Genomic DNA, 27,034 nt, shown 5'->3' on the forward strand with positions numbered 1-27,034 from the left:
TACCATGGATACATGGATCTGCAATATATTTATTTATTTATTTTGTGCAATTGCCAAGAAGCTATACACTGAGTTTCAAAAGGTTTCATGCGAATTTCATTTAAAAGAAAAAAGCCTTAAAACGATACCTCAAATCTAATCTTTTCTGTTTTCTACAGCTACAGGAAATGCTTAAAGATTGAAGAGAACAAAATGAGACGGATGAAAGGTATGGCTGTTTAAAATGATACGCCAATCATAAGGAACAATGGAGAAGTGACAGAAATCTCTAGAGCTCTGTGATCCAAGATATTTTCAATACTGTACCAGTGGATATATTTTGTGATCAAATTTTATATATATCAATACTGGTACAGTATTGAAAATATCTTGGATCACAGAGCTCTAGAGATTTCTGTCACTTCTCCATTGTTCTGCTGATTCTACATGATCTTAAATCTCCTTATGTTTAAGTGTTAGATATCTGTTTTTAATACTATTTTAATTGTTGTTTACTACGATTATTTTTTACTTGTTTGAATTTGTATGATGACCTTGAGTAACTAGAAAAGCGCCTATAAAAATGTGTTAGTAGTAAATTGTAATCTTGCAATCATCTTTCTCATACCTTTTTGTCACAAGTCTGTACCCCCATCCCCATTTTTGACCTTTCATTTGACGGATTCTGTTTTTTCGCAGTTCAGATGAAGCGACGGGGTATGCACGCCCAAGCCGCTGCATACAGTGGCGAAGAGGAAGGCGGCGAGGCAGATTGCACAGTAGACGAGCTAAGCTCTAACGCACTGAGCTCCGTCCGCAGGCAGCCTAGGCGGCAGGTTCCACGACGATCCTTCAGAGACCTTTTAGAGTCCGACTCGACTGACCCCGATGCTTCTGGTGAAGACATAGCAAAGGAGCAATGCAGTAGTGAACCAAGTGTTAAAGCTGATGGTATGAATTCAGTATTGTTTTGTCATTGAAAACCAGAATTGTGAGCTAGAATAGTCGTCTCAGGTCTGACCCTCTTCTCCATTTATATCTCTGTTCATTTGTCACAAACAGTTTTTATTAAATTATCAGCATTTGTAATTAACATGAACGAGTGCTGGAAAAAGTTGTATTTTGCAAGTATTTCTGACATATGTGACGTGATGTAATGTTACATAATTGTATTAATATCTTTTACTACCAGAGAAAATTTTAATTAGTTTTAGAATTATTATTTATTTTTGTATCCCTGAATTTATTTGGCAAAGCCACAATTTTTCACGATGAATCTGTGGACTCTGTTTTGGTTATCTCTGGTCTTTACTGTAGTGTTAGTGCAGGGCTCAACTTTCACAAAAAAAATTTTTTTCCCTAACAAAATAAAGCACTTCTGTAGCTTATTTTGTGTTTAAAATGTGACTCCATTGTGTGGTTATGTTGGTTTTCTTCCTATTAAGACTCAAGTTATAAGCAAGAAGGCCTGCGGTGATGCTGTCAAGTGATGCACACAAGCTAAGGGGGAAAGAAACTCTTCCTAATGAGTGCATTTAGGTGTTTAAGCCCCGTCCTTTACTCAGGTGCATATAGACGTTCAGTGTCCAGTTGAATACGTCCCCTGCTAGATCTTTCCTGGTCCCCTGTTAGTAGAAGCTTCAAGATTCTAGCATATCATCAATGAAACATTACATGCTTCAGCCTGGTAGATTTGTGTGGGTTAAGAGTTAAAAAGTGGTCTTTTTTTCTATTGCATCAACACTCCAGCCTTCCAAACTGTGTCTGGAGACAACATAAGGTCAAGTACCATAACAGTGCAACTTCATACAAGCCTAAAGTTACTAAACACATTGCCAAGTGTACTGCACCTGAATGCACACTTTTAATTTTTTTTTTTACTGAATGAGCACAGATTCCAACAGACACATAACGAAATTTCTTAGAAAGCTCCAAAATGGGGAACTCCGTATACAGTAAATACCCATGAATTTGTAATGGGATGTTCAACAGGCTCAAATAGGTGTGATGTTTTTAGTGTTGGGCATGTTTATACCAGTATCCTGTGGCAGGTTTGAGTCTCTCCATAAAATATAAATGTAAGCAAAGGTCCTGTTATATGTTTAATGTTTTTTTCTTTTCTTTGTCCAGTAGATACTGTTACACAACCTGCCGCACACGATGAGGTGGTGAAATCACCAAGGCCTGGACTACCGAGAGGACTGTGGGGACGACGTCGAAGTAATAAGGTATTTTTATATTTAAAGGTGTTTTAATTACAATTTGGTACCCATCATAATGTCGGTAAGAGAGAAGCTTTTTTTATTGTAGAGCTTTTTATTTCCGTTAACAGTCACTGTTCCTTGGGACTGGAAAAAGTCATTTGGTCTAAATTTTGAGGTTGGACATTTTCAGTAAATGAAAAGTTGTGAGTTTCTTTCTTATTTTTGATGATCAGTTATCATATCGGGTGTTTACTTTTTGCTCCAAAATGATTGGAACCCTTGGCTAAAGAACCTTTGTGGTTAATTAGCTCAGTCTCAAAGTGAATACAAGGGCACTCCACTCTGATTATACACTGTGCAGACACCTTACCAGCACAAGCACAAACTGGTGCCGCAGTCTGATGTTTGAAGCATACAATTGGCTGGATGGTCGTTTTGGGATGCAGCATTGCAGATAATCTTCACTGGAACTCAGAGACTCGAACCCTGTTCCATTATGGCAATTCCCCTGTACACAAAAAACAGAGCTCCATGAAGACATGGTGTGTGAAGGTTGGAGTGAAGAACTCTGAGTGTCCTGCACTGAACCCTCTTGGGCATCAGTGAGATCAAGGGCAAACCCCAAAGTCTTCCCAGAACACTAGAGGCTATTATAACAAGCACATATGAGTGTGGTTTGGTTAGGTGACCACAGACCTTTGGTCATTTAGTGTTATGGATGTTTTATGGTAAGTGTTCTGCCCCAGTTAAGAAATTGAGTCGTTGGTTTTCTCATTTTATGCTTCCTTGGAAATGTGTGAATGTTTCTGGCTTTTATCCACAGCTACAGTGTAATAACCCAGGGTGTAAAATGCAATCTGTAATGCCTGGGTTATATATTGTGAACAGCACCACTTCTGCACCCTTCTGTTCTTCTTTCTTGTCTTGGGAGAGGGTACCAGTGGTCATTTTCTCCTTCCTCCTGCTTCTCCTCCTCCTCCTCCTCTTGCTTGGCTGCTCTTCTTTGCTGCAGTTGTCATGATGCAGTCCGACTATAATGCTCCCCACCTCCTTTTCCTCCTCGCTCTCCCACTCTCCCAGCTCCAGAGTTGCCCTACCTCAAAGGTCCCGGAGCACTCAGACACAGGAATTCCATCTGTAAAGCTCAGGCTGAGGTTCCAGCTGCGGCTGCATAGACTACCACCTAGCATGGTGCGAGCTGCAGAGCTGTCTTCGGTGGCTGTAACTTCCCAGCCTGATGACAAAACAGCACAAGAAGAGGAGGCGGATAGAGAAAAGCGGGTTGTGAAGAAGGGAGCTGTGCAGCAACCCCTTACTGACCCCTGTCTTCCTCATTCCCAGAGCTCAATGGAGCACATGCCCCCCAGCGTCCTGGCCACACTGGCCAAAGGATTTGCATATCGGGAACGACCAACACTGGAGCCAGCGCACAAAATCCGGGTCGACTTTAAGGTCAGTGTTTCAACCTTGACTTGGGGACTACCATTAGCTCACAATCCAAGTGAAAGCTTGCTTTTTTTTTAAATTCAGGCCATCCTTAAAAATATTTTGGTTTGCAGTAACAGTTTAAAAAAAAAAAGGGTCGGTAGGTAGGTAAGTTTCACTGTAAAAAAAAAAAAAAGTATAATTTTGGTGATGGTGATTATGTAGGTATGACTTTAAACAAATTAGCATATTGTGACGTCACTTACTGGGTCTTCAACCCGTGCCTTTGGGCGCATCATTGCAAATCTCATTTTGATGCTGGGCAGTTTTTCCAGAACTTCGTGCCAAGTTAAAGCAGTGTCTAGCTGTTTTTAATTAATTTTTTGAGCATTTTGTGAACATTTTGTTTACTGAAGAGTAAAAAAAAAAGGTCGGTCTTAATGAAAATTTACAACCGGCAAGTCGGTTGTTAAAAAAAAAAAAAAAAAAAAAAGAAGAATTTGAGTCGGTCCTAAATTGACAGGGTCGGTCGAGTTACGGCAAACAAGAATATTTTTAAGGATGGCCTCATAACTAATTTTTTTTTTAAGTAATCTGCATAACGGCAACAGTTACACAATGTAATTAGACACACTGTAGTATTACTTTCTTTTCTAAAACCTTTTTGTTTCTGAACAGCACAGCTCACTTTTTAATGGGTTATAGGTAGCTTTAATAGAAAGAGACAAGTTAAGTCACACTTAAGTTGTATTGCAAAAAAAAGTCTGAAGTCTGACCGAGCTGTGATTTTTAAAACTGTTGATCAGCTCAACCGTGTCTTTTGATTTACCTGAAACTACGTCTGAGAAAGGTAGCGCTGGCTCAAGAGTTTAAGGCTCTGGGTTTTTGAACGGAGGATCAGAGTTCAAGCCTCAGCCCTGCCAAGCTGCCAATGTTGGGCCCTTGATAAAGGCTTTTAGCCCCCATTGCTCTAGCGGTGCTGTATCGCGGTCGACCCGGAGCTCCGACCCCAACCTCCCGAAGTTGGGATATTCGAAGAGATAATTTCACTGTGTTCTAATGTATGTGTGATGATAAAGGCTTCTATTCTATTAAATCTCACACTTGCTGTGTGTTTCTCTTTTCTTTTCTAGGAGGACTGTAATATTCAGAATGTCTGGGCGATGGGGGGCCTAAGTGTCCTCACGTCTGTTCCAATCACAGTGGAGTGTTTGTGTCTGCTGTGTGCCAGTAAAGGCCATCACAATGTAAGGGTGTAGAACTGTGTAAATCCATGTTTAATTTGCAGTGATGTTTAAAGTCGTTTCCCAGTAAATATAGAATGACATCAAACGCATTTAAAGGTGGGGTCTCAGTTGTTTGAGAAATGCTTCAGAAATCTGAGTTGGGACGACAAACAAAACAAAAATCAAAACAAACTTGTAGCCAATGAGCAGAAAGGGGCAGGTCTTGTCAATATAGATGGAGAGAGTGTTCATTAGTAGAAAGTAGCATGTGTGATCTTAGTAGAAAGTGGTTTTAGCATTGACATGGAGAATAAAAACAAAGAAAGAAAGCGAAGAAAGGCTTACGATAAGGCAAGAAGTAGGACCCGTGTTAATATAGGATCAGCTTTCCAGCGCTGGAGAGAACTGAAGGAGCGGGAAGTTGGCCGCATATTCAGAGATTGGAGTTTCCAGAGTCAATAACTCCTGAGCTAAACACTGCTACTACACAAATAACATCTCTTCTCTATCGTAGTAATGTAGAGAGGCAGCTACAACTGCATTTTGCTAGTAACAGTATTTAGCGCAGGAGTTATTGACTCAGGAAACTCCAATCTGTGAATATGCGGCCAACTTTACTTAAGACGCTGAGGCGCTTTTTTCCATCTCGATAGGTGAGTTACGTTGGTTTTGCTTTGTTTCACAGAACTAATATATGCCGTCCTTTACATGATTATGCTTGTGTGTCATTTTTGCTCGTTTGTTTATCTGCAATCGTATTGTTCTTCCCTTCAGCTATGATAGACACATTTCTTTCCATTATTTGCCTGGGTTGCGTATGTATGTTTGGGCGGAGCTATCAATATAGGGGTGGGACCCATTTGGGATAAAGCGTGTTTGTTTTGGTGATTTCAAATGTCAACATTGGCTTTCAAACAACAGAGACCCCACCTTTAATGAGGCAGTGCTAGCTTTAGCAGAATACGCTGATTTTTATTTTAAATGTTGAAACATACATTCAACATGGATATATCGTACACCAGTTTTTTTTTACAAAATGGTGTAGAATTGTGCAAATTTATTTATTTATTTTTGCTCACATAAAGACTGAGCACTGGTGGTATTTAATAGCTCAACTGTTATTTCAGATGATATATTGTCAGATGTGCTGTGAGCCCTTCCATCGCTTCTGCCTCCCAGTCGATGATCGTCCACAGAATGAAAATAAGCAGAACTGGTGCTGCAGGCGTTGCAAATTCTGCCACGTCTGTGGGCGTAAGGGGAAACAGGGAAAGGTACAAACATCACTTGCTGTTACTGAATTCTGATTTTAGTCCCCACTGCCTATGACCATGGAGAAAAACTTTGTTTCTTGGTATTTACTTTGGATTTGAATGTTAATACTTTCAGCTTTGTACTTGTTTGTTTTTGTTTCTCTCCTGTAGCCGGTTCTGCAATGTAGAAAGTGTTTTTACTGCTACCACCCGTCATGTCTAGGACCCACATATCCCAAACCTGGAAAATGTAGTGCACCCTGGGTAAGTACACATTTTACAGAGACGGCAGAAAGCCAAATCCTTCCTTATGTTCCTGAAGACTTTCCAGTTACAAAGTGCTGCCACCAGACATTCATTCAGAAATTATATTCACCACATTCTGTATTTTTATGGTTATGGAAGAGTCTGAGTGATATTTTTCCCAGTGCTCTGCAGCATTGGTCTGGTTTCAGATTCACTTGTTTCTATTGAGCCCCGGTGCTAAGTGATTATCTTCCATCGTCACAAAGATGCACGGAGAACACATCTCCGTGCATCTTGCCAAATTTTTGCTTTATTAATGAGTATTTTTGGTGTTATTAGCAGTAATGTATTTTAGTTTCTCTTCTGTGTCCAACTACGATCCCCTGCCACATCCTTGGGTAAAACACACACACTCCGGTTTCTTTAGTTCCTGAGCAAGTAGAGAACAATTGGCAGAGTTTCAGTGTAACCGAACTCACACCACCTCCTACTGGGGTTCAGTACCACACTGTGTCTCTTTCTTCACATGGCAGCTTTCACGTGACCAAATTATCGTGTGAACCTTCTCCGTTTAGACAAAAACCGCTAGCCTGAAAGCGTCAGTGTGTATAAGCTGTTGCTATGGAAATAATTGTGTGTTTGTGTATGCATACATATCTAATTTCTTTCTTGTAAATGTGAATTGTTTGTGTAGGTATGTATGTTGTGTATTCGGTGTAAAAGCTGTGGGGTGACGCCAGGAAAGGCTTGGAGCACGTCTTGGAATCATGAGCTTGATCTTTGCCCTGACTGCTGTAACCTCCACAAACAAGGTACTAACTTAACAAACTGTGAAAAAACACTACACCTGCTACCCTGTGCACTATTACTGACAAAAGATAATCACATCTTTTTTATATATACAAATATATGTAGAGAGAGATTGATAGATGGTTTCGGATAGATAGAGATATTGATGTACAGGAAGAGAAGTAGAGTCAGAGAGGGACAGAGACAAAGATGGACGGATGGATATTGATGGAAAAAGATGGAGGCAGATAGACATGGAGATAGAGACAGAGACCAGTAGCAGGATATTGCTGACAATGTCAAGTGGAAATATTAGAGTAAATACAGCTGGAGGAATGTTAATAGTAATCATACACATGCAAATAATTTTATTTTGTTCTCGGTAAGTTCCTACAGCAAACTGTCTATTTTCCTTTTACTTTCAATAAGGACTTTTCTTACATCATAGGTAGGTTTTTACTGTGTGTGAACATTGTTTATCTATTAGAACTGATTCATTGTACATGTCCCCCCACGACCCCAACACACACACACCACAAATGTAGTCTTATATTTTAGTAATATTGTGTCTCTTTGATTACAATTTTGCAGGAAACTTTTGCACGGTGTGTCTGAAGTGCTATCCCGAGCATGAATTCGACATGAAAATGATGCAGTGTGCTCGATGTGCCCACTGGGTTCATCCCAAGTGTGAGGGACTTACAGGTTAGTGTCTCTGTGCTTGCTAAGTGTCAGACATTAGTTTATGGTGCAATAAAGCCACAATAAGGCTGTGTTGACTTTAAATGCTGGTGGTAAGTGTTAAGGGTGTGAATGCAGGTTTTTGAATGCTATTTGAACCACAAGTATTAAAATTTTTGAATTCAGTATACAGCTGCTTTTTATGCTTTATACCCAAATATGAGACATCCACATCTGGGTGTATTTTTCAGTCTTTGCTCTTTTGTCTTTCTTTTACTCATGGACAGGAGTGTAATACATACAATAATATATATGTTCTCATTATTAATTCTCCTCGTTCCCATCAGATGACTTGCATGAGATTCTGAAGAGGTTGAGGGGGAAGAGTTTGGTGTTCTCCTGTGCAGCCTGCTGTAAAAACTTCCCTAGTGGCTGGCAGGAGGTGGTGCAGACTGTCCTGCACAATGGTCTAGAAAATATCCTGAATAGTTTGATGAGCTCACTGACCACCAGTCACCTCCAGAAATGCTCAGAGGTAAGCGCTCTTTCTCTCACTCTTGCTCTCTCTCTCTGTGTGTGTGTGTGTCTGTCTCTCTCTCTGTGTGTCTCTCTCTCTCTGTGTCTCTCTCTCTCTCTCTCTCATGCTCTCTCTCTCTGTGTGTGTGTGTGTGTGTCTCTCTCTCTCTCTGTGTCTCTCTCTCTCTCTTGCTCTCTCTCTCCGTGTGCCCCCCCATGTGCTCTCTCGCTCTCTCTCCCTCGTATGCTCTCTCGCTCTCTCTCCCTCGTGTGCTCTCTCATGTGCCCTGTACATATAGTACTTTTTTTTTTTTTTTTTTTATTTTTTTTTTTATTTCTTACTTTGTAAACCCCTGCCTCTAGCTAATACAGTGATATATGGCCAGATGTGTCTCTTCAGATGCAGCTCTTCACAATGACTGCATTGTTTAAAAAGAGAAACAGCACTTTAGTGTGTTTAATGTCGCTGTGCAGGAAGTCGCAAGTCATTTTCAGTCCAGTTTGGACCTGACACACAGAGATGTTTTAGCTCTGAAGTGCTATCTTGTAAATGTCTTATATAAAATCCTGCAGATGTACATAAAGTAATCAGGGGAGCGAGAGAGCTACAGCACCTGTGTCTGTCATTTGAGCTAGGGGTTGTTGAATTGTTGAGCTGAATCATTAATATGCATTTGTGTTCTCTAAACCAGTGTGAAGCCTGTTCTGACGCTGCCGGTATAAAACGTAGGAAGGTGGTTTGTGATCTTCATGCTGTGAGAAGGAAGTTCGAAGAAGGCTCGTACACTTCATTGGTGAGTCCGTTAAACTTTTGCACATTAATGAGCTACATGCGGTATTGCTGAATTCATAAAATGTGGTTCAATGATTCTGTTTCGTTTGAACAGACTGTGTTTCACGAGGATGTGGTGACTCTACTACTAAAGCAGCTACAGCAAGAAGAAGCACTTCCAGAAGAACAGAGGCCAACTGCTCAGGCCAAAGCGTTCTATATTAAAGTAAAATTAATGACACAAATATTTATTCAGGCGAACGTTAATGATTCTATTAGTAGAAATTTAAGTTCTTAAAATGGCTATCATGAAATCATACATTTTATTTACGTCATTTTCCATGAAATGTGAACTTATTGTCGAATTGTGTTTGCAGTTACTGGAGCAAACGTTTACGTGGTTCAACGGTCAGGACCCTAAAGTATGGAGACCTGTAATGAAAGAATTGCCAAGGTATCTTCTGTTTCCAGTGTGAAAAAAATAAAATAATAATAAGTGGTTATAAACATCAGATATTGCCGTTAAAGTACAGAAATGAGATTAAATGGATGTCCGATTCATCATATACTATTTTATCATACATACAAAGCCGTGTATAAACACTGTATTTCTATTGGTTATGTCTCCTGATTAACTTATTTTATGATTCTTATAATTTGGGCCCTTGTGCTAAGGCATATAGTCAGGTACAGAAGCATTGGCACCCTTCATGAAACCTTTCTATAAACGAAGACATCCAAAGGAGGGCTTTCTTACAAATGGCCTTCAAACTCTAACACCTCCCTCTACAGTAGGGAACAGAGCGCACCATAAGTACAATATATACGTTAATATGGCCATGTGCGGTATTTTCTTAATCCCCTAGCATCTTTTTGCACCTTTTGCACTTTTGTAATTTGATGTAATTTATATTTTATATATAGAATATTTCATTAATATCTCTTTATATTTATTACTCTTTTAATCTGAAGCCGTCTTTGGCAAAATAATTTTCTTTCTTCTTTTCTTAATCAAGATCTAGATTATCATATTTTATAAAATAGCGGCATCCCCAATAAACAAATATGCGTCATAACTGCTGACTTGCGAAAAAAACGTGGTAAAAAAAAAGATATATGCAGCTTTATCTTCATTTTAGATGTCAAATGGGTTTTGTGGCTCCCTGTTTTTTTTCTGTGGGAAACGGGTCCAAATGGCACTTTTGAGTGTTTCAGGTTGCCGACCCCTGGTCTAAGCACAAAATGGACTCTACATGAGTAGGTTGTACAAGTCCAATTCTACATTTTTGATAAAATTTTCTTTGTTTCACAGTCGTATGCTCCCAGATGCGATAATCCCACCATCTGAAGAGCACAGTTATGCCCAGTGGTTGGAGGAGCACAACCACAGCATGGCAAACAAAAACCAGGGAAACCTTCAATTTAATGCACAGAGAAAAGGTAAGAGTCAGTGTTGTGTTGTAGACTGTTTCGAGCTTGGTTGTTTTTTAATTGTATAAATTACTTACAGGGAAATCTGGTGTGACTCCTGCTTGGTTTTCATTAAGACTTCATTTTTATGTATTTGTGTCTTATTGATTTACAGATCCTCAGAACGCTAACCGACGTGGTGTAGATGAAAGACACTGTTCTCTTTGTCAGCAGCGGGGTGATGCCAAACCCACTGTAAGTTCGACCTATTTGTCATTGGTAAATATTATTATTATATGTCCTCTGTATGCAGCTGTCTAATAAGTGTGTCTATAGGATGCAGGCAGGTTGCTGTACTTGGGCCAAAATGAGTGGGCTCATGTAAACTGCTGCATCTGGTCTGCTGAGGTTCAGGAAGTCAAGGGTGCACTGTTGCATGTGCACAGTGCTGTAGCAAGAGGACGCTTCATGGTGAGGACAAATTTCTATCAAATAGTTTTTTCCTTTTAATTGGCTGCATTCCGCACCGAAAGAACTGTTGTTACAGTGCGTGATCTCGTTTCTTTGCAGCGTTGCGAGCGGTGTAGCCATGCCGGGGCAACCGTGGGCTGCTGTCTCTCTTCTTGTCAGAGTAATTACCACTTCATGTGTGCTCGTGCCAGCCATTGCGTCTTTCAGGCCGATAAGAAGGTCTACTGTTACAAACACCATGATCTCATCAGCAACAAGGTTTAGTGTTGAGCAAAAAAAAATTTCTTTTTTCTCTTCATTCCTGTCCTACACTCTCAAGTTCTGTGCATTTAAAATAACAAATCTGTCTTTCATAGGTGATAAACGTATTTGAGGTCCTCAGACGAGTTTATGTAGATTTTGAAGGCATTAACCTTCGAAGAAAGTTTCTAACAGGCTTGGAACCAGACTCCATTAATGTTATGATTGGTATGTATAACCAGTAGGATTTTAATCTTAGTTAGAAGCTGATAAGTCATGTGCCACTTCCACTGTGGCGAGTACATTAGTCGCTTGGACAGTAAACCTGCGTTAGTAGCAGCTTAAGTGCATGAGAGAGGTTTTTCTGAGCAGCCCTCACATATTGTAATCTCATTTCTTTATTCCCGTACAGGCTCTTTACAAATACACAGATTGGGTGTGCTCACTGAGTTATCTACAAACGCAGGAAAATTGTATCCTGTGGGTTACCAGTAAGTAATTTATTTTAACATTAATTCCGTTGCTTTGTACAACATTTTAACAAGAACTACCATGCATATTTATGTGCATACTGTGTGAAATGAATTACATCTGTAGTGTAATATTAAAGGAAGTGCAAAAACATGTCTGTGATCCAGATACATGTTACCTTTTATACAGTTGAGCCAATTTTTTTTTTATTTCAAGGTGTTTGTCTAATAAATCTTCAGACTTCTTATTTATTTGTTTGTTTGTTTGTTTATTTAAATATCTTGAGACCAAGCAGTACTTTTCAATCAATCAAACTTTATTTATAAAGCACTTTAAAAACAACCAAAGTTGACCAAAGTGCTGTACAGAAGAATGTATAAACATAAAATACCCAACTCATACAAGACAGAAAAACAAACTAAGAAACAAAATGTCCAAATCAGGTGTCAAAGGCCAAGGAGAAAAGGTGGGTTCTAAGAAGCGATTTGAAAGAAGACAGTGAAGAGGCCTGTCTAATGGGCAGTGGCAGATCATTCCACATTTTAGGAGCTACTACAGCAAAGGCGTGGTCCCCTCTAAGCTTTCGTTTTGTTTTGGGCATATTCAGGAGCAGTTGATCAGCTGACCTGAGAGAACGGGTGGGTCTATAAGGGTGTAACAGCTCAGAAATGTAGGGCGGGGCAAGAACATTTAGAGATTTAAAAACAAGAGAATTTTAAAACCCTTTTCAGAAGTTGTTTGGTGTCTTTTTAGGTGCACTCGGTGGTACTGGAGCACGTTCAACCCACGTAAGCCATGCAAGTACACTTTTAGTGTGACAGATGCACACCCTTCATCACTAAGGAAAATGCCATATCTAGCACAAAACCAGGGAGAGAACTGCACTATTGCACACAGCCCGAAACAAGATGAAGGTGAGTTAATTGCTTGACTTTATTTATCTTCTCTTCTCTTCTCTTCTCTTCTCTTCTCTTCTCTTCTCTTCTCTTTTCTTCTGAATTAGATTAGCACTGATGTAAAGGGAGATAATTTTAGTATTGAATTGCCTGGACAAATCAATGAAAAATGATCTACATTTAATGGACATCACCTATTGGTAACTCAGAAATAAGAAATGTATTCCATGTTTTTGTTCTAGTCTGTTGTGTTGGACATGTTTGTTGTATACCAACAAGAAGACTACAAAAGTCCTTTTTTGTTTGTTTTATCTTGAAAATAAAAAAAGAAGACATTTTTAGGACATGACAGCTGCAGTTTAATATAGATATTTTTGTAGATTTAGTTTTACTGCTCTTCATTATCAGTGTTTTGATACCCACTATTGACCATAACTTAAACAATTGCAAACCTTCACATATTTATTACCAGATATATTTGTTCCTTACATATAGTCTCCATAGACGCTGGTCTTGAAATGAAGCTCAACCCAGGCACCCCTTCTCCCAACTCCAAACTGGACTCAGGAACAGGATCTAAAACTCCTAGCCATCCTCTAAACAGGAGACCAGCTGGTGGGACATTCAGACCATTGCCTTCACCAGGTGTGTTTTCCTTCTAAGCTAACAGTAAAATAAAATGTATTACGGTATATATTATAGTGTATTGTGCTTTTTATATGAATATGTAAACATGTACATGTTTCCCCATCCATAGGGACAGTATCCACTTCCCATCACATCCTGACCATCAGTGACCTTGATGAAACACGCCGGTCAAGAAGGATTTCCTTACGTAGCCGAAATGCCTCACCCCCTCATACATCCCCCTCTGGGTCATTGAAAATATCTTCAGGTGTTGGTCTTCACCCCAGATCGCTCCCATTTAGCTCGCCTGTCTCTCCACTTGGAGCTCATGACAACCCCGCTAGCTCTGTGTCACCTCGCCGCAGGGGCCGCCCTCCTTCCTCTCCTTCTGGTGCTACTTCGGCTTACTCCCCTCGGCAAGGTACAGTTGCGAGCCCCCCATCAACTTTTGTCTTGTCACCATGTCACTCTCCAAAGATTCAGCAGCATTTAAAGGTAGCACCACAAGAGTCTGCAGAAGTACCTCAAGATTTCTCTGCCTCTTTAGAGCCCGAAGATGCTGCTGGAATGCCAGAGGAGGCCATTTCCATGATTGCAGTTATAAATGATGATGACCCAGTGCCACTGTCCTCAGACCAAGAGTTGCTCTCTACACAGTTCGATGCTGACACAGATGTAGCCGTTGCCTCGGTGTTGAATGAAAAACTTGAATTTGATGAGGCCCTGCTAAATGAGAATGTGGCCTTGCACTTTGGTCAGCATGGCAGTGGAGCAGAAGTGGCTGAACAGGGACAGGGTTTATTGATCGAAGGAAATGGCTTGCTTGATGAAAATCAAGTTTCAAGTGCAGGTGCCAGTAGATGTAACTCTAGAATAAAGGATTTTTCTAGTCTTTCAGCTGCTGAAGAGCTAATGGAACAAGACTCGACTAACGAAGACTCCGATCATTACTTTAATTTCTCTCGCACAGTAGTAGTCTGTGATTCTGCTAAGGATTCTGCACAGACAGGGTTAATGTCAATCTCTCAGCTGGATGGAGCAGACAACAATTCAGAAAGTGAGGCAGGTGAAGCCAGTGGGGATGACAATACTCAGGAAGTAGGAAATAGTTATGATACACCGAAGGACAGTGCTTCTGTAGGGAAGGCCGCCGGGAGCAGGGTAGAGTTCACTGGCAAAGCTGAGTCCTTTGTGAAGGAATCCTTTCATGTAGTCAAAGAGCAAGATGTGTTGGATAAATGTCCAGGATCAGCATTCTTACAAAAAAATTATGACATTGGGGAATCCATCGCCGAGGAATTCGCACCACAAGAAGGTACATCTATGAAGGATTTAATGATGTCAACTAACCCAGTGTTTGACACAAGCAGTGATCTTGCCGGACATGACATTCTAATGCACAGCGAGCCTCTGGATCACTTGAACGAGGTGGTGCTGGATCCGGCTAGTGACGATTTAATCTCTGCTCAACATGGAGGCTCAGTAAATGTGTGTGATTCCTCAAAATTGTGCAGTAATGAGAAAGGACCAGAGAAGATTGTACTTTCAGAACCACCTTCTACGGGCAATGTTGAAAAAGTGACAATCATCACATCTAGTCCAGCCCCTCCTAGACGATTTATTATTCCACAGCCTCTTACACAACACAGAGTAGTCAAAATGGCTGTACCTGCTGTCTCGTCTCTGGCTTTACCTTTTAATAACGTTTCCACTGCATCTACTCTTTCAGTTTTTCCACAAAGAAACCATGTTGTCACTTCCTCTCCAGTTATAATAAATGGTCTGGACTCTCGGCACAAGGATACAACAAAGAACCGACCTCTTGCCATTCGAATTCCTGCCACTGCTAAAACAAATGTGACTAGTACAATGACTAGCCCACAAGTTTTGCTTGTCAACCGCTCTGGTCAAATATTAGTAAAAGACCCACAGACCAATAGTTTCCAGATGCCTAGTGCTAATTCACCTTCTTACAGCCAAATTAGCCAGATTGCTAAGATCATCCACAGTCATAACCTCGTTCATAGAACTGTACCCAGAATCATGGTGACCTCGATGCCACAAGCAAGCCTCAGCCAAGGTAATACTACACATGTGGTATACACCAATGGTGCAGCACCTTCAACTAAAGTTTTGATCAGGAGATTACCACAGAATTCTTCAGAAGGGCAAACAAACAGCAGTATACCTATGAAAGGAACCGGTGGCGTAAAGCTCACGAATGTATCAGTGCCAAGTACATCCGAGTTAGAAAGGATCCAAGGGGAAGATGCCCAGGCAATAATTGAGAGAGCCATGGCAAGCCATAGGGATATGGCAAACCCTTCTGGGCTTAGTCCTTCCAAATTCCAGTTCCCCCCATATCTTAATAAGCTACAGTCACCCGAGTCTAATAATGTGGTTAAACAGTTTCCAGGGTTGCACCTGCAAACTACGCCCGACACTCTGCCGCATTTGAGGCCTCAGGTCAGGGTCAAGAGGGTGTCATCAGTATCAGAACGAACTGGCTTAAAACAATGCAAGACCACCTCCTTGGAGCCAGCAGTTCTCACCCCTCAGGATGAGCTAAACAGGTTAGTCAGACTGTTACCAAGAAGTAAACATGTACTGTTGTCCTGAAGCCATACAAATCATGTCATGTCCTTCCTCAATTGTAGATCAATAGGTGTCCGTATCAAAGCCCCAACCATTAAGGAGGTGCTGCATTTTAATCCGCCGGAAGCTAAAAATCTTTGTGAACCAAAGAGTAATGAAGCCAAAGAATCTGAAATTAAAAGGTGTGCTATTAATTTATACACACTTTTACAAACCCTACCGTTCATGTCTCTAGACCAACTTCAGTCTGTTTGCTTTTTTATAGAATTATTCCAAAGGAATGTAAACCCAGTGAAGTACAGGATAGCGAAAGCCACCAAGACAAAACTCAAGAATGGGTCGGCTCCAGAAACAGTGATTTGTCCGACTGGACCCCCTGTTCAGGTACGGTTGAAACAGAGCTTTGTATCGTAATTCATTTATTCTTAATCATTCCTAAATAATTAATTTTTTTACCCCCTTTTCATCTCAGGATGGAGTTCAGACGAGGATTCATCACCATTTAAGAACGACAGGGATTCGTGTTCCGGTCAGGATAAACCTCATCTGCTGTTCAGAATTACTAGTGATGATGGCTTCAGTGTGGAGGCAGATAGCATAGAGGGTAACAGACTTGTTTTGCACTTCCAGTTTTGCCCGATGCTGATGCATTCTGGGTAAATAATTAATTTAATTTGTAATTTGCATTAGAAGAGTATATGTACAGACATTTTTTTCTCCTTTCTCAACTGCTTTTAGTGGCTTGGAAGGCAGTGGTGGATGGTGTCCAAGAGGCACGGACAGCCTACAGGCTTGAGCAGCTGCCTCTGGCTAGAATAAGTGGTTCCTGGGTGCTGGGTGTCATTCATGACGCCGTGATGTTCTTGCTAGAGCAGCTGCAGGGGGCATCACAGTGTTCCAACCATCGCTTCCGTTTCCACCAGCAAGAAAACGCTGAGGAAGCGCTACCGTTAAACCCTAGCGGCTGCGCTCGTGCTGAATTCTATTCAAGGTATTTATAATCCTGTAAAAGAGGTCATTTGAGGGTGTGGATGTACTGCTATGACTGGTGTGTGTATGTATACAGTGGCAAGAAAATTCTGGCAAGAGTCACAATTCTTTGAGATTCTTTGGCTACAAACTATTTTCAACTATTGTCTAGCAAATTTAGATCCAAGCTTAGACTCATTTTGGAGGTTTATGCATCTGTCTGAGATGTATCTAAAGATCGCGGGTTTGAATATCCAGGGTCTGAATGTTAAAGGTGGGGGGCGCACAATGTTTGAAAGCCGATGTTGACATAAACAAGCCTAAACAAATACGCCCTTAACCCAAATGGGTGTCACCCCTGTTTTGATAGCTTCGCCCCACACGTACATGTGTAACCCAGGCAGTTTTGGGGAATCTGCTGGGGCAGCTGGCCAAGGGGATATTTTTATCAATGAATGGACTCAATGAGTTATACTATGGTAATACAGGTCAAATGTGTTTTTGTAGTACTGTATGTTGTACCGTGGAAGGTTTAGCTCCGTTCCACGTGCAAGACTTTCAGTTCTTTCCAGCGCTGGAAATATGATCCTATATTAACACGGGTCCTACTTCATGCCTTATCGTAAGCCTTTTTTCTCTTTTCGTTTTTATCCGCCATGTAATTGCTTATGTCACACATGCGTACTGAACACTCTCTCTGCAGCATATATTGACAAGACATGCCCCTTTCTGCTCATTGACTACACGTTTGTTTTGTTCGTCAGCCCGACTCAGTTTTCAGAAGCTTTTTTGAAACCTTGTGCACCCCGCCTTTAAGGGTCTGAATGTTAAGGGTCATTACTCCATGTTCATGGACTCGAGGCTTATTTTCTGGCTTTTTTTATGTTTATTTCTAAATACTAAGCAGGTTTTATTATATAATACTGGTATAATTACCTTATAGGTGTACATATAGAGGCAACAGCTTTTTCACTGCTCCTTCTCTCATGATGTCAGTTGAGCTCTTACTAGGTTTTGGTGTTCTTTGCATATAAGATTTATCATGGACCCATCTTCTGATGCATACGTCAATAACAAATTTTTGTTTCCTTTTCTGCAGAAAAAACACATTTGACATGTTTAACTTTTTGGCCTCACAACATCGTCAGCTTCCTGAGAGCAGGCCGTGTGATGAAGACGAGGATGAAGTCAAGCTCAAATGCAGCAGGTCAGTTGGCATCTGCAGTGTTTTTTTTGTTTTGTTTTGTTTTTTTCCAATTTATTTTGCATGGAAATGCCTTTGATGTTTGTGAAGATAATTAATTTAGGTATGTTTTCATTTCCAAACCATTTTAGACGTGCAACCAGCACGGAGTTGCCGATGGCAATGAGGTTCAGACATCTTGAGAAAACATCTAAAGAAGCTGTTGGCGTTTATAGGTAAAGCCGCCACATGTCCGGTTCACTCCTTTAAGCGGTTATAGAATATGTGATGAAATTCAAATTGATATCAAGATGCTCACTCGTACCCCTATGATGTTGTACATGAAACAAAAAGGCTTGCTTGCTTGCTTGCTTATTTATTTATTTATTTATTTATAGATCTGCCATTCATGGTCGTGGTCTTTTCTGCAAACGCACCATAGAAGCTGGAGAGATGGTGATTGAGTATGCTGGAAATGTAATTCGTTCAGTCCTGACTGACAAGCGGGAGAACTATTACAGCAGTAAGGTATGAAAGATGTCCATTTTTATGCTCATGTATTTTTCTGCTTCTCACGTGTAAACATCATTCTCACATGCATCGAGTCACCAGTCGGTGAAAGTCGTCAGTAGTAATAAAGGTTGTCATAGCGTTTATCAGTGGGTGGTGCAAGGAGCGTTCCAAAATTAGTTAGTGTTGTCGGGAGATTTAGCATTTTATATAGATTTTATATAAGATTTATCAGTGCATATCATGAGAGATGAAGAAGCTCAATGTCATGGGTCACATGTGTGCTACTGTCCCCACTCCCCTTGGTAGTTGCTAAACTTGTTGATTTTATTTGCATAAAGTTACATTATTCATGGCACTTGACTAGGGCTGAAACGATTCCTCGAGTAATTCGAGTAACTCGACTACAAAAATTATTTGAGGCAAATTCCTCTGCCTCGAAACCTCGTTTAATTCATTTTAAAGCTCACGTCACGTTCTTGTGCAATTATTTTGTGTGTGAGTGACAACCGCGCTTACGTCAAAGCGGAAGGAGATGCGAGGAGTTATTAGCGGTCTTTTGATTTGTGCGATGCGTGCGATGGTAATGAGCAAAGGGAAGAAACAAACAGGAGAAAATGACAGAAAATCAAAGGAAACATTGCTTCAAAACGCAGGGCAAGCCCCAGTTCTGAGCATGTTGATATGTTTACCTTTCTTCAATGCAATCACATGCTCCTTTAAAGATTTTAAAGCGCACACACGTTGAGAGAGTTTTATATTCTGATTAATATATATATATATTTTGCCTCTTAAATACCACAAAGCATTTCAGGAAGACAGTAAAGGCTTATGTTATTCCTGAGCTGTAGATTTTAAAACTTTTAGTTCTGAAAGTTAAGTTGCATGACTTGAAGGCAGTATTTTTGTATTATTATTATTATTATTATTATTATTATTATTATTATTTTAATGTATGCCTTAGTTTTGATACTTTAAAAAAGTAATTTGAAAGTAATTTATTTTTTTGCATCTCAGAAAACGGTTTTATTTAAAACCCAGAATGTTTGGCACTTAAATGTATTTAATTCCTTTCATTCAACTTTGTCATTGTTCACAGTACAAGTACAGAAACAACGGGTAATATCTAAATGTTTATTTTTGATAGAAAATATCGTTGTATGCATTGCATACTATGCATTTAAAAAAATAAGTTTATTTGAGTCAGGACCACTTTGTCAAATGAGGATTTATTAGATGATATGCATACAGTTAGTGTTGGCAGTATGGTTCTGTTCTGGGCAAAAATCCAGGCGCTGTCCGTTCCGGCAAGGTGGAGTTGGGATTGGAGGAAGGAGTTTAAATCACAGCAGCAGCGATGCGCTAGAAAGCGGCTCAATGAATGGGAATTTAAAGGATTGGTGCGCATCATGAACAGCTGATGCAGCTTGACGACGTGGCCTGCCAGAACTAATGCGATGCTTGATTTTTCTGAAAAAGGAAACCAATTAGTTGTTCATTTTAAGAGACAGGTCTTATTTTCTCTTGTATATTTAATATTGCTCTTTATTCATTCATTCATTTTCTACTGCTTATCTGACTTCTCGGGTCACAGGGAGCCTATGCCTATCTCAGGCGTCATCGGGCATCAAGGCAGGATACACCCTGGACGGAGTGCCAACCCATCGCAGGGCACACGCACACACACGCACTCATTCACTCACACACTACGGACAATTTTCCAGAGATGCCAATCAACATACCATGCATGTCTTTGGACTGGGGAGGAAACTGGAGTACCCGGAGGAAACCCCCGAGGCACGGGGAGAACATGGAAACTCCACACACACAAGGCGGAGGCGGGAATCGAACCCCCAACTCTGGAGGTGTGAGGCGAACGTGCTAACCACTAAGCCACCGTGCCCCCTTATTGCTCTTTAATTAAGCAAAAAATACATTTTATCCGATTGCTCGATTAATCAAGGAAATTTTCGGTAGAATACTCAATTACTGAAATATTCGATAGCTACAGCCCTACACTTGACACACCCACATCTAGTCAACAATGCTCACAAGACGTCTACAGCAATCGATGAAAATGAATCATCTCCTGTAATCATTCATCATTCATAATGAATCATCTGCTGTATGTGAATGTAGCATTAAAGTTTATCCCTTTATACTCTGTCTCTCTCTCTCTCTCCATCTCTCTCTCTTTAGGGCATTGGCTGCTACATGTTTCGCATTGATGACTTTGAGGTAGTGGATGCCACTATGCATGGCAATGCAGCACGTTTCATCAACCACTCGTGTGAGCCGAACTGTTACTCGAGGGTAATAAACGTGGAAGGACAGAAGCACATTGTCATTTTTGCACTGAGGAAGATCTACCGCGGGGAAGAGCTCACCTATGACTACAAATTTCCGATTGAAGACGCCAGCAACAAGCTGCACTGTAACTGTGGTGCTAGACGATGTAGACGCTTTCTCAACTAGCTACCCTAAAGTAAAGGGATCTAAAACACCTGCATAGGCAAGAGGCAGGAAATTAACAGATGGATTAAAGTCGAGAAAAACCTAATAGATTATTTGTTCACAGTTGTAGTCAAGGTAGACTTTTCTTCTATCCAGACTCCAGGAAAGCGACTATGCCACAGCCATCTGTGACTGGGAGTCCGAAAAGCTCAAAAATGGCTGTGCTGTCTGAATGTGATGAGGAGCATTAGTATGTCCTCTGTCAATCAGAGCAACATGTGAACTCTATCCTAAATGTGTGTGTTCAGCTGCGCTGTAACATGACATCCGATAAGATATGGTAGCTGGCTTGGAGGAAACTCTCGCTAGCTTTCACCCTTTTTGGTTGTTGACTGTCAGGCGATGAGGGTGAACTAGCTAACGTGCCACTAGTGTGAACAGTATTTAATTATTATGAAGGTGGTTGAGTTTTCAATTTCCGTTCTTGCATCTAAAGTTCTCTTTGTTACCTCTAGGTCCGTATTTCATTATTACTGCTTTCCCTTTTTTTTTTTTTTTTTTTTTTTTTTTTTTTTATAAAAAAGGGGAAAAAAGTACCTTGTGAATTTTCCTGAAGTCTTGTTAGAGTGCACACAGCCATACTGCTGGACCTCAATACACCAGGGCTTTAGAGTAAAACAAACAGTATTTTATCTAATAAATTTGTTCTTGCTACTGATACTGGAGGTCTCCATACCTGGAGACTCCACCGTTCGCACCTTGTCATTGTGGCTCTGTATTTTATCAGAGAGTAGCTGGATTATTAGAACTCTTTCTCACAGAACACACGGTTGAGTAAACATTTTTAATGAAGGTCATTTTCCCTGCTTGTTTTTTATATATATAAAACAAACGCACATCATTGTTGATTCGCTTATTATTACTGCGCTCAAACTGTATGAGATCAAGCCAGCTCAAGTCGTAATGACTCATTGCAGCTTCTTACTGTCACATACCTGTACAGTTTATTTTTTACCCCCTATTTTGAACTATAAGAAATCGGGGTGTATATAAAGGGAAGGTGTTCAGTGGTCTGCACTGGAAACATTCTTTTAAATTTTTAATAAATATCTAGTTTTTATATATTTTTTTTCTTGTGCTTTTGGAGAATTTAACCCCTGGATGTAGAAACATTTCTAGCATAAGCTGTGAAATCTTCCAGCTGTAACCAGCACAATCACAGCAGACTTAAACGAAAGCATGCATCTGTTGTACTTTAATAAGGTCAAACACATAAACTGAAGAGAGAACCATCCTTCTTTATAGCTATGAATTATTCCTTTAATAAATTCTCTCTTCTGTAAGTAATACCAGGGACTTTGAAAGTCTACTACCTCAGTGGCTATGACCAGTGATGGCTAGTGAAACACCATGAACAGTAGCGGAAACCTTTGCTACCATGTTCTACACTAGCATTAAATGTATGCAATGTGACTGCAGGTTATTAATATTATTATAATTATTTTTTTTGTTGCTTTCAACAGTCTTCAGGTCCTTGTATTTGTGTACAGACTTGTAGTTTTTTTGTTTGTTCATTTTTCCCAAATACGAAAAGTAAAGATTGAGTCATTAATTTAGCTTGAGGAACTGCTTCCATCTTATTTGGCACAATGGCAATCTTTTGTATATAGTTGTACAAACACCGGAAATGTTTTTTTTTTATGCACTTTTCTATTTATAATGTTCTAAATGTAATAAAGAACCTCTTTAAACAAAATGTAAAGGGATTTTTTTAAACAGCCTTATACTGTGCATGAGCATTTTATATTTGTGTACCTTGTAAAATAACTGCAACCAGTTATCTCTTTTTAAGAAGTACAAGAAATCAGACTATAGACATATATCTGGTTGTCTAGACCTGGTATGAACAGAGTTTGTATTAATTTAAATTTTAAAGTGATGTTTGTGTCTTACACTCAAGAGTAAATCAGTTTCACTGTAGGTCCAACAACTAAAAAGAGAAGCCCTGGTCTTGACGGACAGCCGTAAAGTGCACTTCAGATTGAGCCTGTGAAGGACAGCGGCATCTACCTCTATATGGCTTGTACGAAATATAGAATTTCTTAGTGAGCATGGTACAAAAGTGCGAGATGAATTCTGAGGATACAGATTGCAGTTCTGCTGTCAACTTGCAGGAGTCACTGATTGGCAAGCTGGAGTCTTAGCCACTACCTTGACATGCTTTCTTACAATACGTCTCCTCCTTATAGGCACTTCAATACCATGCACTTTATCTACTATCTGTTTCATCACCAGTATGAGTTTGTCACATGTGTCATTTCTGAACACCTTTAAACAGGGGATGTGGTAGCCTAGTGGTTAAGGTGTTGGGCTACCAATCGGAAGGTTGTGAGTTTGATTCCTACGTCCACCAAGCTGCCACTGCTGGGTCCCTGAGCAAGGCCCTTAACCCTCAATTGTTCAGTTATATAAAAATGTATGTCGCTCTGGATAAGGGTGTCTGCTAAATGCCGTAAATGTTTAAAACTATTCATAATATATCTTCAGTTTGTCAATTTTAAGAACCATGTGGGTATAATCTTACTTCTGGAGGCAGTGATAGCAATCTGTGATTAATAAAAAACATACTGGCTGCAGGTTGATGAGATTCAGACAGATGTTGAAGGTACTATAGCATTGGTTAAGTTTGGGGTAGCATTTTCATTCTTTTGGACAAAGCATGCAAGCATGTAACACAATGTTCCTGGTGTTATAGTCTGACTCCACAACTTTAACTTCATAGCACAATAACGTTTTAAAAAATATATCTTTTTAAGGGGTTCACACCTTGTGTTTACCTTCCAAACCCCATCAATCTGCTCTGCACAGCAGTGTTTGTGAACGCATGTGCTCTTCGTTCCTGCTTGATCCATCCTGATGCACTACTTTTGGTCTTCACATGGAGGTCCTCACTGGTACTGGGGACAGCCTAGAGATACATAGGACTTTTTGCTCTGGTCTCCATCACTGAACATTTGATGGCTATGGCTGGAAGAAATTTGTTAGAACTATAATGAATTCATAAATTACCCAGATGCTCAAACTCAAGTTGCTCCAACTTACACGATTGCTCTTGACTATACAGTGTACAGTTCTAGAAAGGAAATAATTAATCATCACAAGCTGGTGTCACCCAGATATGGGTGGGTTTCTTGAGTCAAGGTTTCTTCCTTAGTGAGTTTTTCCTTACCACTGTTGCCTCTGGCTTGCTGAAACTTTATCTTTTTTTTTCTCTATATTCCGATAAATCAAAAATTTTCATCCAAGACATAAATGAGATGCTGAAATCAACACCTTCTTATCAACTGTACAGTGTAAAGAATTGTATTGTTAGCTGAAGGCTTGGATTTTAGTAGCTTATTAGTTTCCTTAAATAGCTAGCTCATGTTAATTGATAGAAGTTAGCTGAACTACTCTGAAGTATAGAGTTTACTAATAATTTTAACTAATTTAAATAGTTTAAAAAAAAGCAGTGAAAAAAGCTGTTGCCTCTATATGTACACCTATAAGGTAATTATACCAATATTCATTTTTAAACAAATTTTTTTAAACTAATAATAGACTAATAAATTTGTCCACGTTCGTGGATTCTTTGAACTCTGCCATGTTCTATCTTCTGCTGTTAATAACATGAAAGTAAATGACAAAATATGTCTATAAGCAAGTTGCTTCTGAGACAACATGAGGTGAAAACAGTTCAAATTTTATGTAAAAAAAAAAAAAAAACAAGGTCAGAACCTGACATTCATTGCTATTACTGCTGACAAGTCAGAGAAATTCGTTCATGTGGTACAAAGGAAAACAATTAGCAAAATAATTAATGAATAACAAGACCTTAACCCTTATTCTTAAGGGCCTGTGATTTTAGTGGATATGTCAATTATTTTTCCAGTGAACATCTTGAACGGTTGCATGCAGAAGCTCTGCTCTTCTGATTGTTCTCTTGTTGCTTAGGACTGCTATGAATAGAACCGCTTAAGAAGTTGCTCAAAAGCTTTTGGTCACACAACTCTATTTCAATATATATAGTTGAAGAAAGGAAATGATTTATAATCACACCCAGATGAAGATGAGGTTCTCTTTTGAGTCTGATTCCTCTCAAGGTTTCTTTACGTCGTCTCATGGAGTTTTTCCATGCCACCATTGCCTGAGGTTTGTTCATTAGGGATACACATACATTTTATTTTAACCTTTAGATTTCTGTTAATCTTAAACATTCTACACAACATTGATTTGAATTGAATTATTAGGCTGATCGTGTAATTTATTCCTATTCATGCATTTCTGTAATGTTTTTTTCATGTGATATGTAAATGTTCATGCATTCTTACATTAGTAGAGACACCGGTCATGGCATCTCATTTGACTTTCTTTAGAATATACACAATTGTGAATTGAGTAAAAGATGATGCTTAGCTTGTGTCGAGGTTTAGATGCATTTATTCTCTTAGAACATCTGTCTTCAATTTTATCAGCCGGTTTGACTGCGGGCTTTCATTCCAGCCGAACAGGAGGCATACTTAATAGCTGAATAAAGACCAAGATGGACTGATTAGACAAGTTGAATCAGGTGTGGCTCCTACTAGATTGGAAGGAAAGCCTGCAGACCAACACTGTGTATAAGATGAAGACCCCTGCTTTAGAGAGACACATGTTAGTACAACATTATTCTGACTGACTTTCTTCAAGTGTTGATGATAAAACTTTTTTATCCTGATGGGATCACAATGCCAAAATGTCCAAAATATGCAATGGCCTGTTCAGTTAGTCAATCCAGTTGAACACCTATGATGAAACATATAGATTGTAGACCTGATAGATTCTCTCTCTCTCTCTCTCTCTCATTATATATATATATGTGTGTGTGTGTGTGTGTGTGTGTGTGTGTGTGTGTGTGTGTGTGTGTGTGTGTGTGTGTGTGTATCAAAAACAAGGCCAAGCGAAGGTTAAAATAGGTTGAGGTATGGATCAAGATCCAAAATCCCTAAAACACAAACTGTGAAATCAATAAGAGAAAAGGGGAAAAACCACAGCCCAGAAAGTACTATGGAAGACTTCATAATTTTAGTAACTTCTGCATGAGTTGTAGTCATGATAATCAAGGTTGGATGAAGAACACATGTGTAGGAGACAGTCAGTAATTAGGTAATAGCAAGCAGCTGGTTAGAGAGAGTGTTCCTAGAAAGCAGATGTGACTGGAGTTTCTTGGATGCAGATGTAAGAGATCCCTCTACCCAGATGCATGTTTCCTGATGTCCTTATTATCCAATGTGTCAGCTTCTAGGCTGATGATACCTCTCTCACTGGAGTGCTTATAGTTGGAAGTTGGTGATTAGAGTTCATCTTTGGTAGGGACCCATGACCACACCTTTTCCAGCTAACCAGATCCACATCTAGTGTAAATTTAGAAAATCACAAAATAAGCATTAATAAATAATATGTAATCCTATTTAATTGGAGTTTCTTTAGTGTTTCTTTGCATGTGTTTGTGCGTATTTTATGAATATATTTATTGCCTTGTTTCATTCTTCGTGTCTAGGGTTCATGTCTCCCCTTTGTTTTGTGGGTGCTTTAATAAGCCACCTGTATTTGCATCTTTCTCCAATAACTGACAACTATTTATATAAGTGGATGGAAATAAATGGAAAATATGAATAAGTTGTCTGGCAAATGGGAACATTCATTCATTCATTCATTCATTCTCTACCGCTTATCCGAACTACCTCGGGTCACGGGGAGGCTGTGCCTATATTCAGGCGGCATTGGGCATCGAGGCAGGATACACCCTAGACGGAGTGCCAACCCATCACAGGGCACACACACACTCTCATTCACTCACACAATCACACACTATGGACAATTTTCCAGAGATGCCAATAAACCTATTATGCATGTCTTTGGACCGGGGAGGAAACTGGAGTACCCGGAGGAAACCCCCAATGCACAGGGAGAACGTGCAAACTCCACACACACAAGGCAGAGGCGGGACTCGAACCCCTAACCCTGGAGGTGTGAGGCGAACGTGCTAATCACTAAGAGTCTTCACAATCTTCCAGCCAGTATTCCAACACAGTGACC

The 27,034-nt window shown here is 39.9% G+C and overlaps 1 protein-coding gene across 5 annotated transcripts in view; it reads left to right on the plus strand.

Moving 5' to 3' along the window:
* kmt2ba (lysine (K)-specific methyltransferase 2Ba) overlaps positions 1 to 22,673 on the plus strand; it is a 34,523-nt gene extending 11,850 nt beyond the window's left edge. For 2 of the 5 annotated variants that reach the window (XM_027143873.2, XM_027143876.2), the window contains exons 8-37: positions 159 to 208; positions 679 to 930; positions 2,110 to 2,207; positions 3,264 to 3,635; positions 4,742 to 4,855; positions 5,962 to 6,108; positions 6,259 to 6,351; positions 7,028 to 7,145; positions 7,714 to 7,827; positions 8,151 to 8,338; positions 9,012 to 9,113; positions 9,207 to 9,317; positions 9,469 to 9,545; positions 10,404 to 10,531; positions 10,677 to 10,756; positions 10,838 to 10,972; positions 11,072 to 11,230; positions 11,329 to 11,440; positions 11,625 to 11,703; positions 12,437 to 12,597; positions 13,075 to 13,224; positions 13,337 to 15,779; positions 15,864 to 15,983; positions 16,067 to 16,185; positions 16,274 to 16,405; positions 16,540 to 16,792; positions 17,870 to 17,977; positions 18,106 to 18,189; positions 18,352 to 18,481; positions 20,663 to 22,673. In XM_027143873.2, the coding sequence (XP_026999674.2) occupies positions 159 to 208; positions 679 to 930; positions 2,110 to 2,207; positions 3,264 to 3,635; positions 4,742 to 4,855; positions 5,962 to 6,108; positions 6,259 to 6,351; positions 7,028 to 7,145; positions 7,714 to 7,827; positions 8,151 to 8,338; positions 9,012 to 9,113; positions 9,207 to 9,317; positions 9,469 to 9,545; positions 10,404 to 10,531; positions 10,677 to 10,756; positions 10,838 to 10,972; positions 11,072 to 11,230; positions 11,329 to 11,440; positions 11,625 to 11,703; positions 12,437 to 12,597; positions 13,075 to 13,224; positions 13,337 to 15,779; positions 15,864 to 15,983; positions 16,067 to 16,185; positions 16,274 to 16,405; positions 16,540 to 16,792; positions 17,870 to 17,977; positions 18,106 to 18,189; positions 18,352 to 18,481; positions 20,663 to 20,938 (6,505 nt within the window). In that variant the 3' untranslated portion in view covers positions 20,939 to 22,673. The remainder of the gene's footprint in view (positions 1 to 158; positions 209 to 678; positions 931 to 2,109; positions 2,208 to 3,263; positions 3,636 to 4,741; positions 4,856 to 5,961; positions 6,109 to 6,258; positions 6,352 to 7,027; positions 7,146 to 7,713; positions 7,828 to 8,150; positions 8,339 to 9,011; positions 9,114 to 9,206; positions 9,318 to 9,468; positions 9,546 to 10,403; positions 10,532 to 10,676; positions 10,757 to 10,837; positions 10,973 to 11,071; positions 11,231 to 11,328; positions 11,441 to 11,624; positions 11,704 to 12,436; positions 12,598 to 13,074; positions 13,225 to 13,336; positions 15,780 to 15,863; positions 15,984 to 16,066; positions 16,186 to 16,273; positions 16,406 to 16,539; positions 16,793 to 17,869; positions 17,978 to 18,105; positions 18,190 to 18,351; positions 18,482 to 20,662) is intronic. The other 3 variants (XM_027143875.2, XM_027143877.2, XM_027143878.2) reach the window with 3 other exon arrangements.
* The last annotated feature ends 4,361 nt before the right edge of the window (positions 22,674 to 27,034 follow it).

The sequence above is a fragment of the Tachysurus fulvidraco genome, chromosome 7 (assembly GCF_022655615.1).
Source record: "Tachysurus fulvidraco isolate hzauxx_2018 chromosome 7, HZAU_PFXX_2.0, whole genome shotgun sequence".
NCBI classification, from domain to species: domain Eukaryota; kingdom Metazoa; phylum Chordata; class Actinopteri; order Siluriformes; family Bagridae; genus Tachysurus; species Tachysurus fulvidraco.